Source organism: Anser cygnoides, chromosome 14 (genome assembly GCF_040182565.1).
Source record: "Anser cygnoides isolate HZ-2024a breed goose chromosome 14, Taihu_goose_T2T_genome, whole genome shotgun sequence".
NCBI classification, from domain to species: domain Eukaryota; kingdom Metazoa; phylum Chordata; class Aves; order Anseriformes; family Anatidae; genus Anser; species Anser cygnoides.
This window is the reverse complement of record NC_089886.1, coordinates 14,103,374-14,117,900: the sequence shown is the minus strand read 5'-3', so window position 1 is coordinate 14,117,900 and position 14,527 is coordinate 14,103,374. Positions and strand designations below refer to the sequence as shown.

Genomic DNA, 14,527 nt, shown 5'->3' with positions numbered 1-14,527 from the left:
ACTTGAAGACATTATTTGTTTTTGTGTGGTTGTGATTGTTACAAAAAATATATTTGGGGGTGAATGGACTTGGTTTTAGGTGACTTTCTTGAGTGAGTGCTGGCGATCAGTTACTGAAGGAGGCATATGTTACTAATTTTTTTGAGATTTATGAAGGAGAACCACTCTTATGGTATATATAAATGGACCTTCTTATCTCAGTAAAGTTAGCTGCTTGAGGGAGTATACTCTTTAGGGCAGGGAAACTGTGAGAATGGATTGCAGCAATGATCAAACTGGTTTTATCTCATGAAATCAACACTGCATGAAATTTTATTTTAGAATATTGATACTCTTTGCTGTGGGCCAGATGCAGCCCAGGCTGGCACAGCTAATTCACTTTGGCTATGCTCCAGCAGAGCATCCTGTTTCAACAAAGTGATTAAGCATGTGCTTATCTTTAAGCACACAGCTAAATCCCAGCGATTCACTGCTTCTCTGCGTCAGGGCTTCTTGACCAGGGGGACAGGTCAGCCACAAGGAGAGAACTTGCATCTCCACCTTCCTTTTTCAGGATTTCTTCCCCTGCTTTAGAGCTAGGCCTGTTACTAGAGAGGCAGAGTGATGCAGGCCTGGGCGGCCCTGCTGGCGGGCCTGGTGTCCCCAGCTGATCCCTGCCAGGCCAGCTGGCCCTGCTTCAGGCCACTGCCGTACTTGGATGAGCTGCTGGGTGCTGGAGTTAAGCTGCACGGCCAGCTAGGCCTTCAGTCAGGGGGAGCCCTGTTCTGGGGAGAAAGAGTTGACTTCATCCCACTGCATAAAAGCTTACCCTTCTTGTGCTGGGAGGAAGCGCTGTATTATCTGGTCGTTGTGCTGTACCATGCAGGAAAGTTGTGACAAACGTGTTTGGAGCTGTTTGCAGCACAAGGTGGCTCCACGGATGGCCCAGAGGCCACGTGTGCACTTTGGCTACAGGCTGGGGCCTTCATGGTGCAAGTGCTTGAGCTCTCAGGTGAACGCAGCTCATCTCTTCTAGCGAGAAACCTCTTAATAAGGTTGCTTTGGCAAGTTAAAATCTGTCTTTCACTGAAAGACATTGTGTTAAATGTGGGGACTTGGTCGGACTGGTGACACGGGTACGGTCAGGGATGATCAGGACCTTTGATGCTGGTCCTGGGCCTTGTCTTGAGCAGGCCCCAGAGCTTCATCCTCGTGAATTTGTGGGAAAGAGCTTAGGGACGAAAGCTGTTAGGTATGGATGGGGAGACCAGACACAGCAAAGGAAAAGTGTGGGGATGATGGTCCACCCCGAAGGTGTTTCAGTGCAAAGAGACAATTAAAACATGTTTTGGAAAATAGATCGCCTTTTCTATTTGAAGTTTCCAAGAAAGCAAAACAACCATCCCTTCCCCCTACTTCAAATCCCACCTGTTTTGTTTTTTCCTAGAAAAAATGTGAAATTCATTAACATGTGGTGAAAGCAATGTAGCGACGTCATCTTGATTTAAAATCTGTTTTAAATCTTAGAATGGCGAAGCCAGAATCTTAACTGCAAATAGCCTTGCTTTTGTGGGTACGAGGCAGACTGTTGACATTATTTGTACATCTCTATTTTTAGTAGGTCAGCATCCTTTGTAACAATATTATTTGAAAAGAAAGCAAGAAGAAATGTAGGAAGAAAAAAAATAAATTAATATTATTCATGTTAAAAGCCAAATCCTGCTTGCTTTACTCAGAGGTAGCTCTGGTGACTCTAGAGAGGAAAGTGAGCAGAGCTTGGCTCAAGCAAAGGCTGAGAGCTCTGCTAGCCTCATGCCATGTCCTCTTGGCAGGTGCAAGGGCTAGGCATGCTCTTGCTTCTTGTTGTGCTGTTTTCTGGGAGTGGGAAATGTTGCTACTATTAATTGTGTGATTCTTGCCCATCACTTCTGTCATCCTGCTGAATGTCTGTTTAGACACAGCATCACCTTGAATCTTCTCTCTGCAGCCTATGTGTCCAGCTCCTGCAGTCTCCTTTTGACTTCTGACAGTAAAATAAGAGAGTTAAATAGGTTTCTCTCCTAGGACTTGGGATTCAAATAGCATAATCCCAGCATTTAATAAGGGCAGCAAAGGCAATCCTGTAACATCCCTGTGAACCTCATTGCTGTTGCCACCGTATTGAATATAATGTTTTTGTTTGGGTTGCTTAGTGAAGGTCTGGTGCTAAGCAGCACGGCCAGCCTGAAGTTTTCCTCCTGCTGCTGATCTGTGTGTCTACTTGCTAATTGGAAAAGCTAAAAAGTTCTTTTGAGGTTTTGACTTTTAGGGAGTATTTGACTATTTGGCTCCGAAGTACTTGCTGGTATGAGATGACAGATGTAGGAGGCTTAAGAGGGACTATTTTCTGTGCTTTGACCACTTGCTCTTATGTGTTTTAGCCCAGAACGGACCTGTACAAGGATTTATTGACCCCTTTTCATTTGCATCGCCAGCTCCATCCACCCACTAATATATCAGAACATTGTTGCTTCCAGGCCAGAAGGACAAGCATGCTGTAGCTGGAATGTGTTAGGAGTAGAAGTAGTAAGTCCTGCTAGGAACAAGTGTCATTCCTTTGCCAACCTAGGTAACATTAAATTCCCGCATGATTCTTACATTCTTGTGGATTTCATCTCTTACGTGCAAGTGGTACATAGCATTAGAACTCATCAACAATGAGTAAGCTTTGAACATTATTTGTCACGGTCAAATTAAAAATTGCCTGCTGTGTGGTAGTGTTCTTGTGTGCTTCTCAGTAATATTTTGCTGTTTTTGGTTTCTGAATGATTTATTATACTGTGAAGGGAGTCTGTCACCAAAATATTGTCTGTTTGTTGGATTTGTATGGGCAGCATGGTCACAGTGGTGCAAAAGCTCTCAGGGCAGATCGTGGAGTGATTTCTGGTCTTTTGTGTTGTTTGGGTGTGAAGTGCTTTTGGGTGTGTGCTGCTGAGCCTCCCAGTCGGGAGGGCCTTCTTGAGAGCATCTTGGTTGCCTGGTCCCCTGACCTTGGGCAAGCTGGGATGGGTCTAAAGCAAAAGCAGGAATCCTGTTTCAGTGTTTCTTGGGAACCGTAAGTTGAGATTGGAAACAATATCTCCAGAGAAGGGCAGATGTGGCTGAGAAAGTTTCTTGTAATATTTTAAGGCTGTAGTTAACTAAGGTTAATTTAATCTATTGGCCAGAAAAAACACAGGAAGAGGCTCAAGTGCCCAGAACCCCGCTGGTAATGACCTCTCTGCTGGACGTGTCAGTTGTGCTTTTGCTGGTCCAAATGATCTCTCCCTGACTTGGAGTGGACAAAAGATGCAGCAATCGACCTTCAGCAGTGATCAGGCTTCACTAAAGCAAAGCTGGCAACAAACTTATGCTGAAGAGGGCCCACAAACAAATGGCACTTTTATCATACTAGATTTTATGCCTGTGTGTAGCTAGAATCCAGTCTACTAACTTCAGCATAAATAGGTTTTTCCCTTGACTTCTTCCCTGCCATTAATCCACGCAGCTGCTAAAGGTGAAGCACAAATTTTCTGAAATGGAATTGTCAGTCCCCTTTCTCCCATACATGTCTGCGTAACTTGGTAGAGTCTATGCATATGCAAAAGCGAGCCTAATTTATGGTCAGTGTGGCTGACCAGGATTAAATCAAAGCAAGACCGAGCAGAAGTTTTTACTCAGAAAACCCCCCACAGTTTGATTGTAAAAATCCAGGTTTGGTTTACTGTCTAGAGCCAGCTCTGGATAGAATTACATTTTGAGTGCCTGATACCACGGCCTCGACTGTCAAGTGAAGGCCAGCCAAATCTAAGTCGTCTTGCGCCATGTGCCCTTTGGCAGGTTGATGTGTAATCTTTCTATCCAAGATGCTTATTTTGTTTCATAGTTTATTCTGTTCTCTTTCTCCCCCACCCTCCCTCCCACTTTCAGATGTTTGTTGCCGAGGAGAATGTAGATTTTCGGATACATGTGGAGAACCAAACGCGAGCAAGGGACGATGTGAGCAGGAAGCAGCTCCGGCTCTATCAGCTCTACAGCAGGACAAGCGGGAAACACATCCAAGTGCTGGGCAGGAGGATCAGTGCCAAAGGAGAAGACGGAGATAAATATGGTAAGAATATTTACTGGGATCCCCCAGACTCCAGTTCAAAAGCTTTAATTCACTATGTTGGCCTGAGAACCTCATGGGAGAAAAATGAGAAGAGCAATAAAATGCAGAGGATCACAGGGAAAAACAAAACAAACAAACAAAAAACAACAACAAAAAACCTTTTCAGATTAAGAACATGGAATTTGCAGTGCAAGAGCAGCTGTCAGCTCAGTTCCCAGCTGCAGGCAGTTCCCACAGTACCATAATGCCCCAGTTTATGAGTGTGTGATGGTGCTTGAAGACAAAATTCTTTTTCTGCCTATCAGATGAGCTTACAGTTTGTCCAGTGTAATTCATAAATGATACTGAGGTTGGCGACTTGGAATGTTTTTTCCCAATGAACTCAGGCCCTGGGCTTAGCAACCTGGGAGCTGTGGTTATGACCTGGGCTTGAGTTTGGATGAATCCCATTGCATGAATGAAGCGTCCTCTCATCTTTCTGGGTGTGTGTGATTGCTTTGAGCTGAAATTAAGCAGACTTTTGAGCTTTGAGTGCTTAAGTTGAATTTTGGGGCATGTAGATCCTGCAGAAATGCAACTAACTTGCACAGGCTAGCAGTATGTTCAACTATTTTTGTCTTGATTTGCACATAAGCATTATGATAGAAATGCCTCCAGGAGAGTGTACTATGCAAAAAAAAAACACAGCTCTCTAATGCTGGTACATTTGGAGATGGCTTTGGCAGAGGTATTTTGCTCTAGTTGTTTTAGGCCTGAATGACTGTTGTTGGAAGGGTTTCAGGGCTGTTTTGAGAAACGGTCCTTTTTCTCTTACGGACATACAGTCTGTATGTGTCACTGCAGATGTGTTCGTATGTGTTGGCCGGTGTGCACATGTCACGTGAGGTTGACTTCATGTGCAGTGCTGGTGAGGTGGAAATGGGGTACGATGAAGGGCAGGTCAAAATATGGGAATTGTTATTCCCTCAGGGAACTTTGGACAGGATGACATACGGTCCGTGCCTATCAGCGGGGTAACTACTGCCATGCCAACATGTGCAGAGCTGTGCCACTGGAGGTGTCAACTAGAAAGTACTTGACTGCTGCGAAATGAGCCCCCAAAGCTGTTCTGCAAACTCACCCAGTCTCAGGAAAAGCCCTGCCATGAGGGATCTTCAACCTTGTCTTTTGTCATTCCAAAATTTTCAGAGAAAACAGGAGTGCAAAGTGCCACTTGGCTGCTAATTATTGTGTCATTTTATTACATTCATTCTCTTAAGGTTTGATATGTAAACTAGTTGCTGTGTGCTAGCTGCTAGCTTCCCAGGAAGCGCTCCTGCCCGCAGTGAATGTCAGGTAACGTGATGCAGTTTGCTTCTCCATGAAAGAAGGCAGCATTTACAGTGGGGTGCAGCAGGGAAGTGTGCCCGTGAGCAGCTGACAAGTGCTAATTTATGTGTCAAAGCCCATCTTGTCCCCTTCATACATATGCAATCATGTCTGAACAACAAATCCTAGCGCAGGGGAGTGCTTGTGACCAGTGGAGAAGCCACACAATTGTAGAGCCTTACATTTCCAGTCTGAGGAGCTCTGCAGTGTGCACATTGCTGCTCGCCACCAAATCCTCTCTGCTCCTGGTTGCTGGCATCCTTCTAAAAACCTGATGTGTGCTGACTGACCGCTGAGGCCATTTGCTAACACCCCTGCCTGCTCCCTCCCCCTCTCCTACTAATAAAACTCCTTGATGTGTCAAGCTGCAAAGCCTCCCCATTTCTAGCCATGCTGAAAGGTTATGGAAATCTGTTCATCATCTTGCTTGGCACAGGAACACTTAGAGCATGATAATCGGGGAGACAGTGAGGTGGGGCATGGAGGTCCAGGATGTGACCATGCAGAGCTCCTAGCTGTGATAATGAAGGGGGGAGAGATGTCGGAGTTACTGAAGTGAGAACCATCTGTGTTACAGCCAAAACTGGATACAAAGGCAATGACACAGGATTCATTATGTGCTGGGAACCCCTCCCCCAGAGGCATTATTATGGAGTAACCTTTGATCAAGACCAGAGAGAGGCTTAAACCAGGTCTGGGGATCTGAACAGTTGCGAACTTTTGATCCAAATCTGTGTTGCTGGTCAGAACGGCCTCTGTAGGACGACACCTTTCCTCTTAAGCAGCAGATGGCTGTTTTTCCTATTGCCCTTTTTCTCTTCTTTCTTCCATTCCTGCCTTTAAGTTGGCACAGTGAGTCAGAGCTAGGCTTAGCATTTGGGAGTGCCCAGTTCCCACTCCTTTTCTTGGCTGCGCTGCCCTTGCAGGCGATGCAGTCTCCCACAGCTTTTCCCCTGTCTTAACCCTGTCCCCACGGAAAGGCGAGATCATGGTGGAGGTGATGTGAATTGATGTTGGAAGGATTTCAGAGACTAAGTGTCAGCCTGGGGAAGGCTTTGAGAGGACGAGCAGGAGCCAACATCTGAGAAAAAGCAACAGATGTGGGAAAAGGTGCCTGCGGAGGTGGAACGTGAGCTGGCTCCAGCCCTGAGTTCTCCTGCCTACTCCTTCCTGAGCCGCGTTACAAACCCAGGCAGGGCTATCTTGAAACGCCTGTGCTGGGCTCCAGCTCTGCAGTGGTGGGGGACAGTTGTATCTGCTCGGACACAAGCACAGGCAATGCAGAAAGGTGCCAAACTGGAAAGCTGTGAGATGCAAGTGTTACTGAGCACGCTTCCAGCTCCAAGTCTCACTGCTGCAGGGTCCAGGCTGTGAGCAGGAGGCTCAGCAGAGGTTAGGGGATGGAGTGTGTTAAGAGTCTCTGTACTGGGGGCAAGATGCTGTTTTCTTGGCTTTTCAAAGTGACGCTGTGTCCTTCCAAGAGCTCAGCCCAATTAAGAGAAGGTAATATTAAACAAGGGCAGTGCAGACTCGGACTTAGTGTGGGAAGTACTGCTGAGAGAGTGAGCATGGCTATGGTCCATAGTGCTCATCGTGAACAATAAGCACTAGCCAGGTTTAAGGATGGGGAGCTAATAATATTTTAGCACCTTTCTCCTCCCATACATTCACAACTGGATAAAGAACAGTGTGTCCAAGTGAAGAGATGCCTTTTATTTTTTTGCACATACAGAGCTTCCAAATGGCTGGCGTGTAAGGGTTATTCTGCCTTTGAAGGAGGGAGAGTTGGTTAGTTTTATTGCGAGGTTTTATTGACTTCTGTAAAACTTCTCACCTCTTGGTTGAAGAGAATGCCCAGAAAAGAGGGGAAGTGACAAATCTCAGGCAGTGAATTGCTCGTTTCCAGGCAGCCATCACAAGTACGGCAAAATGACCGAGCAGTCGTGGCTCAGTGAGAGAGCATTCTGCAGGGCCAGGAGAAGTCCAGCGGGAGGAAGCCCCCCTGAATGTTTTATCTGGGCCTGCATGTCCCATGTGCAAGGAAAAATGCAACTCTGTAATGCATAGTTTTACTGGCATAATAATTCTGGTATGTGATGTTTGGCTTGTGCATTGTTCAGGGCCAAGATCTGGCCCCATGTGTGGAATTATTAAATGGCAAATTAAGTCAGTTAATAGAATTAATTGAGTCGATGTAATCCTTTTAATCAGATGGATTTGATCCCTTCTCAGATGAATTAGAATCCATTAACAGATAAGTCAATTATTGGACTAAATTAAATCTAATAATAATGCCTGCTGCTCACAGCTACACTAATTAATCTAAATACACTTACCTATCTCCCAAGGTTGTTTTCTTTTAAGGCTTAATTGATGTTCCTAAAGTGCTCTGAGATCTTTAGATAACAGACGGATCTATGTGAGCAAAATATTATCTCTTAACAGACTATAAACTAATTAAATGACTGATCTATTTACAGATTGCATTTTTACTTTAATCTCCTCAACCTATTCAGAAGAGTTTGCACTGGCCCAGAAAAACAATATTCCTGTTATAAGCTTATTATTACTTTACAGGTTCCTAAGTGGTCCTTTCATTCAGAAAATGAAAGGGGGAAGGAGAAAAAACAACCATTAAAGTGCTGACAAAAAAAGAAAAGGACCTGGAACCTTTATATTCTACCTCCGATAAATGGTACAGATAGGGAAGAGAGGGATCAGTGACCTGAAACCTTAGATCCTTTCATTTATTTTCATTTCACAAAAGGCAGAAGACATTCTATCCTGTTTGTTCACTATCTTTGTATCCGGTGCAGTTGGTGAGACAGAGCTCTCTTGGTTGGGTGAAGGCATTTTTTGCCTCATTTGTATTTCACAGCCATGTAATTTTTTGTTTTAAAGTGTCTGCTGTTGTCCTGAGGCACAATGTGAAGTGACAGACGTGAGGGGGATGAGCTCACCCTTTCCTTTGAGTTAACTTTTATTTAGGGCAAATACTTGGCTATCCTTAAGGTGAGGGCATGGTGTACATAGGTTATTAGCTAGTGTGCTACAGGTTATCACCCACTGCTATTTTGTCCATTGACCTGGTCTATTCCAGTTAAATAAATAAAATCTCATTTATGGGAGGCTTTGTCTGAAGATGCCCCACACGAGGGGCACAGCACACAGGTGCGGTCTCTCTCATCCTCAGCAGCCCTTCAGCTACTGGTGTTTTTGGCTGCTGGATGGACTGACCCCAAGCCAGTGAGGTGCTCTCAAGGACTCCCTCCGGGTACAGGGGCTTTTAGCTCAGGACTCAACAAAATGAACGGGAAGTCCACGGAGCTGGACAAGGCACGTGTCTGCTAAGTGTCAGCACATCTGGCATCAGGTGGGCCATGAAGGGAAGCAAAAGCATTGTGCGTGCACGATGAACCTTCATGTATCGCAGGTGGCGTACGCATCACTGCACCCTGTACTTTCTTTTTTGGGCAGGTCTCAAGCTCTGAAGGCTGCAACCAGCATCCTCACGTGTGCAGGGGAAGCACAGAGCTTGGGGAGATGGGTGCCTCCTCCCTGGGGCCACCCCAGGCTGGGTGATGTGCCCTGCAGCTGGCAGTCCCGCCGGCTCTTCTGCTGCAGCTTCCCAGAGATGCCAGTGGACAAGCCCATGGAGAGCGCATTACAGCTGTCTAGACATCAGCCACACTCCATCCTGCCAGAGATTTCATTTGTGGTAGAAGTGGGCTCTGTTCCATGAGGAGGTGTAATATGTGCGGAAAATATTATTATAGCAAAATAGCCTCCTTTAATTGACTCGAAATTTTGCAGGATTCCTTCCTAGGTTTGGGTAATCCTGCGCTCTCCAGAATTAATGAGCTGACATAGCACTTCTTTGGGTTTGGCAGCCTGACAGCTAATTTAGAACTCCCTAAACTCATTTCACTAATGACTCCCATTTGTTCTATCTCAAAGCCTGGAAACAAATGCAAAATACCAGTGCCATTGTCCCATCTTTAGCAAGTCATTCTTTCCCCTCAGTATTTCTGGCACCTTAACAGCAAGCTGCCTTGGGAAAACTGATTAACCCTTTCCCTCCCCAGAATAGTTAAAATCAATTTTGATCCCCCTGGGAAGATCAGGAAGGAAAACTAGACTCGTGGCTGGAAGGCACAGAATTAAGCTGCAAGGAAGATGGGAGATGTAGCCCAAGTAGTGGCTGAGGCTAGTTAATAGCCGTATTTCCACAAGCTCGGCATTCAGAAACCTGCTTTTCTTACCAGGAATCAGGTATGTGCAAAAGGGCCTGTCTGGCCCAGGGTAGATGAGCCAGATAGCCTGAAAGCACTGTGATTTGCCTTGTAATTTATTCAGCTGAAACATCAGGATGGCTGTTTCCTATTTAAACTACGTATTGCTGCCTCCAGTCTCTTCCCATTACAGTTTTGACATGACAACAAGACAAATAATTTTTTTAAAAGACCTTTTATCTTCTAAACCATTTATTTTCACTTACTTAGCCCGGGGGCAGAGCTGACCTCAGCGTAAGCGATGATCATTCACCATGGCAGCTGTACAGTCATATGGGTCCTGGTGATTGGCCTAAGCCCGAGAAGCCTTCGCTGTCCAGCTGCTGTGTTGTGTCTCGTTTTTTTCCTCTTGCCCAACATCCCCTGATTGCTTTTTTTTTTTTTTTTTTCCCTTAAAATGTCTCCCCTTCTCATCTGGGTGGTGCAGTCAGCCAGTGGCAAAGTTCTCCTTTGAAAGCAGGCGCGGGGATGCGGGGAGCGAGGGGCGGCGGGATGAATTGAAGCATTGCAGCCGACTCGCGGCTTTGTTGAGCCACGAACAGTGGGGCTGGAGCTGGACCTCCCAGGCTTCCCCGTGCGGCGAGGAGGCTCGGTTGCCGTCACCTTAGAGTTGACTCTGAAAGGTTCAGCAGCCATGCGAATATGTTGTAATCATCTTATACGAACCATCTGTACGTTTCAGATTTTTTTTTTCTGCTCTATTCTGTGTCTGTGCCAGAAAGCTCTGCTTAGGCAAGACGAAAAGTTTTTTGGGGAAAAAAGTAGAAACCTTTTGCTTTTTGATTTATGACAAGCCTATTTCAAACAATGCACGTTTTTGCTGGTTTCTTAAACTTTTGCTTTTCATAGCTGCTACCCCAAACTCCCACTGTGGCCTGTTTCACACCTGAAGTTCAGCTGCCTCTGTAGTCCCTGTTTGGTGTAAGTACCTGTAGTAGCCCTTACAGCAGAAGCTGCTGTTTGTTTTTCCTCTGACACTAAAGTGATCTTTAATTTCCCGACTTTTGGGCCTTGAGTTGTCTTAAAGAGCCTTTACTTTCAGGGAAGAAAGAGTCACCTTTTAGCTCTGTCTGAACTTAAAGCCCCTATAATCACTGCTTGGTGTTTGGAAAACCTAGGCCTGTCTGACAGTAAATATTAGGTGCCCAGAAATAATGAAGAGAAGTGATATAAAGGTCTGCTGATAATTTGTCATTTTTAATTTCTTTGCAGAGTGGAAAGTGAGCTACAAAATGAAAAATCTTTATTTTCATGCAAGTCGTAAAAGAGTTTTTGTTAACAGTTTGTGTATATAATTCTATGCTGTGATTTAAGTGTTCCCATTAGAAATGCAGAATAGGAAATAGGATCCCATCTGTGAGCAATTTAAGAGGAAGTGAGACAATGGAGTCGATTGCTGCTTCAGTTTAGATAATCAATACAAATATTATTAGTATAGTGATTTATCTTCCTAGGCACTTTATGAAAATGTGAATGCCAGACCCTGAAGACAGGTCAATATGATATTATCTGTTCCTGCTTTGCTGTGATTATGTTTTTTCCCATGAAGCTTGAGCAGCTGCTTTGCTAAATGCTCTTCTCTGTGATGAAATAACACAAAAACAAAGTTGGGGCTTCCCTTTCTCTTTAGTAATTCTAAATAGGCACTAGGCATATTCATGTAAAAATTACTTCTGTCCAAAATTTATACATGGGGACTGTCATGCTGTTATTGGGAGATAAATTTCTAGAAGACGTTAGCATAATTTTAAGTATTTCTAGGCCATGAGTGATTGTACACAAAAGTGCTAACAGAAGTCGTCTTGAGTTGATTTTAGTTGTTTTATTTTAATGTCTGTTATCAAGCACTGTATTGTGGTTTCTGAGGTTTTCCAGTATGTAAGCATCCAGACTATCATGAATTCAAGTTGGTTATTGGGACACAATTAAAAGTACACAGAGAATGGGCTAGTCGCTGCAATGTTTCTGAAGGGCTTTTTAAATTGCTTTTACTTTGCAGGGAGGAGGAAAACCTTGTAAAAAATAAAAATAAATTGACTTCTAGTAATTTTTGGCTTCCCTGTAGATGACTATGCGTGTTGTCAAGAGGCTGGTGAGATTTGTCCTTTGTAAGAAATGTTTGGGGGAAAGGAATAATGTTGATAACCTTCATGCCTATTTAAAGAGAGGATGGGAAATTGAAAACTTGGAGCGTGAAGAGCACAGTTCTGCTTTCGAAGATAAGATGGTGTGTCACTAGGGTGCAGTTTGCAGACCGATATTCTGCCGCTTGCTTTGCCGGAGACTTAATATCAATGGTGGGGAGCAGTGTTCCTCAACTGGAGAACCTCCATTTGACCTCCATTCTGACCAGGTTAGGTGATGGGGTAAAGACCTTTGCTCCTCACCTGAGAGGAAATGGCATGAATTTCATCCTCTGTCTCAACATCCTTGGGTTGTTCCTCCCTCATCTCCAACACGAGAGTTGCAATAAACCCTTGTAGGTTTCCAAAAGATAACAGCATTATGAGTGGAGACATGCTAACGAGACAGTGGTAATGGAGAATATATCAGCAGTCTGGTTAAAACTAATTATTTTGGTATTTTCAGAAGCTGTGAGGACATTGCTGTTTTCAGGTTTGGGTTTCTTCAAGAAAGGTGTTAGGCTTTATAAAAACTAAGGCACTTTAATTGCTCAGATTTTACCTCAACTTTTTAAAAAACCAGATAGGAATTTCCGCAGTCGCGAGGTGGAGCACAGCAAACATTCACGATGCCAGTAGCATTGCGTGGCCGTCTGGAAGAGGAGAGAAGAGCCCTGTCCCCTCCGAATCTGCACAGAGCCTCAGGCTGAGCAGAAAGGCGAAGAGTATCAATCTCTGAAGATGAGAAATTGCTGATGCATGACGCTTGGAAATCTGGAATAGTCCAAAAAGGGAGCTGAAAATACCCCCCAAAAGTGACTATCTGTGGCTTGAACGAAATAGTGTCCGATCAGCATTCAGAAACCGCTGAATTCAGGCCGTTCCAATACTGGCATTTTCCAGACTGCCTGCCAGTCGGATGCAGAGGAGAACACGTGTAGAGCGTCTGCGGTCTCCTCAGCGCTCGCAAGAAGGGGAAGGCAAGCTGGAAGTAAAGGGAGAGAGAAGGCCCAGTAAAAAAAAAAAATCATAGTTTTTTCTTACTCTGAGGAAGAGAGGAGTATTGGGGTTGGAGGGAGATGGTTGCGTGGCTGCACTGTGTGAGCATCTTTCTTAATGAGCCGTGCCAGCAATAAATAGTGCATACTTTTGTCCCTAATGAATTTTAAGTATTTTCAGAATGCCCATAAGAGACGATTCAGGCTTTTATGGTGACAAAGAAGCTGAGAGCTTCTAAATGTCTCCTGAGCTTTGTGTCCCTGATGTTGTAGTCTCTTTAGAAACATGCCTATCTTTTGCATATGCTACCTGGTGTGACTAAGTTTGAAGAAGCACTCAGTAGTACTCAAATTTATTTTCCTCTTGTGTCTGAGAACTGAAATGACTGCCTGTAAGGCCTTCTCCTTTGCATTTACTGCTGCTAAAAAGGGTGCCTTTCTAACCAAAGCAGTAAGAGAAAACCCAGCCATCTGCTGTGACCCAGCCTTCTTGTAACAGTAATGAGTGTTGGGTCTTCTCCAACGAGCAGCTTCCCAGAGATCACAACTGGATGGCAGCTGTGTTGGCTGGAAGGATCTGGCCCCAGGTAGTGTGGTGGAGAGGAGCCCTCATCCTCAGCTGCTTCTGTTCCTCATCAAAGAACTGTGCTCGTGCGACGGAGGAGGAGTGGATGTTGTGCCTGGATGGTGGTGACGCAAGCTGAAACATATTCTGGTTGGTGTTGCAGCATATGGTAGGCGAAATGCACTTGGGATCCACGCTTCTAGCTGGCGTGGCTGGTATGGTTTGGTTTATACCCTTTGTTCTGAAGTGCTTTTTCCAAGAATAAGCAGGAGAGGAAACAGACAACCAAATATGAAGAGGGAACTGTAGCAGCAGGAGAAGATCACCCACAGCCACTGCAAGAGATGAAGACCCTGTGATGTGGAGAAGCAGCAGGGAAGAGCTAAGAATCAGATGGCATATATACACCAGATAAGTCTAAAAAGTGGAAAAGCAATGTCCAAATGGCTTCCAGTGCTTGGCCAGGGATGATCATGAGCCACTGTGTCCGTGGCTCCCCCTGTGGGGGATTATGTGGGGGATATCCTTCCCACAGCCCCCCCTGTTTACCACTCTAGGAGATTTTGGGGTTCCTTGTTTGAAATTACATGTGTCAAAGCAGTGGGTGAACTCAGCTGCTGAAAGCTGGTCTTGTCTCATTGGCATCAGTCTTGTTGTCTCTGGTTCCAGAAGCTTGGATCTTGCCTACAGGTAACTTCAGTATAAATCCTAAACAGAATTTCTGCTTGTTGTGTGGAGCTGGAGGGGTCACAGTGTTGGATCTCTTTTATGACTGAGCCCTGAGTTTCTTCTTGCCTGTGGTCATGAAACTCCGGACTTCAGCAGAGCCATTCCCAAGGCGACTGTGTGAGACTGAAAGGAGATTAAGTGCCCAGCAGTGCCTCCTGTTCCTCTTGTGTCTTGCACCTTTGTTAAGACCTTGCATTTCAAGCCATTTTAGCCAGTGGGAGGCAAATCAAAGCAGTTAGGTTTTAGCCCGTGACAATAGTACGGTGCTGCGTGGCCAGGCTAGCCCCTTGTCTTTGTGTGACGCATGATCAGCAGCAATTCTTACCTTTATTACATTTACTTCT

At 45.0% G+C, this 14,527-nt stretch overlaps 1 protein-coding gene across 2 annotated transcripts in view; it reads left to right on the top strand.

Moving 5' to 3' along the window:
- The window catches only part of FGF18 (fibroblast growth factor 18), a 70,970-nt gene that overhangs the window by 21,565 nt on the left and 34,878 nt on the right, over nucleotides 1–14,527 (top strand). For both annotated transcript variants that reach the window (XM_066977023.1, XM_066977024.1), the window contains one exon: nucleotides 3,928–4,108. In XM_066977023.1, coding sequence (XP_066833124.1) covers nucleotides 3,928–4,108 — 181 coding nt within the window. The remainder of the gene's footprint in view (nucleotides 1–3,927; nucleotides 4,109–14,527) is intronic.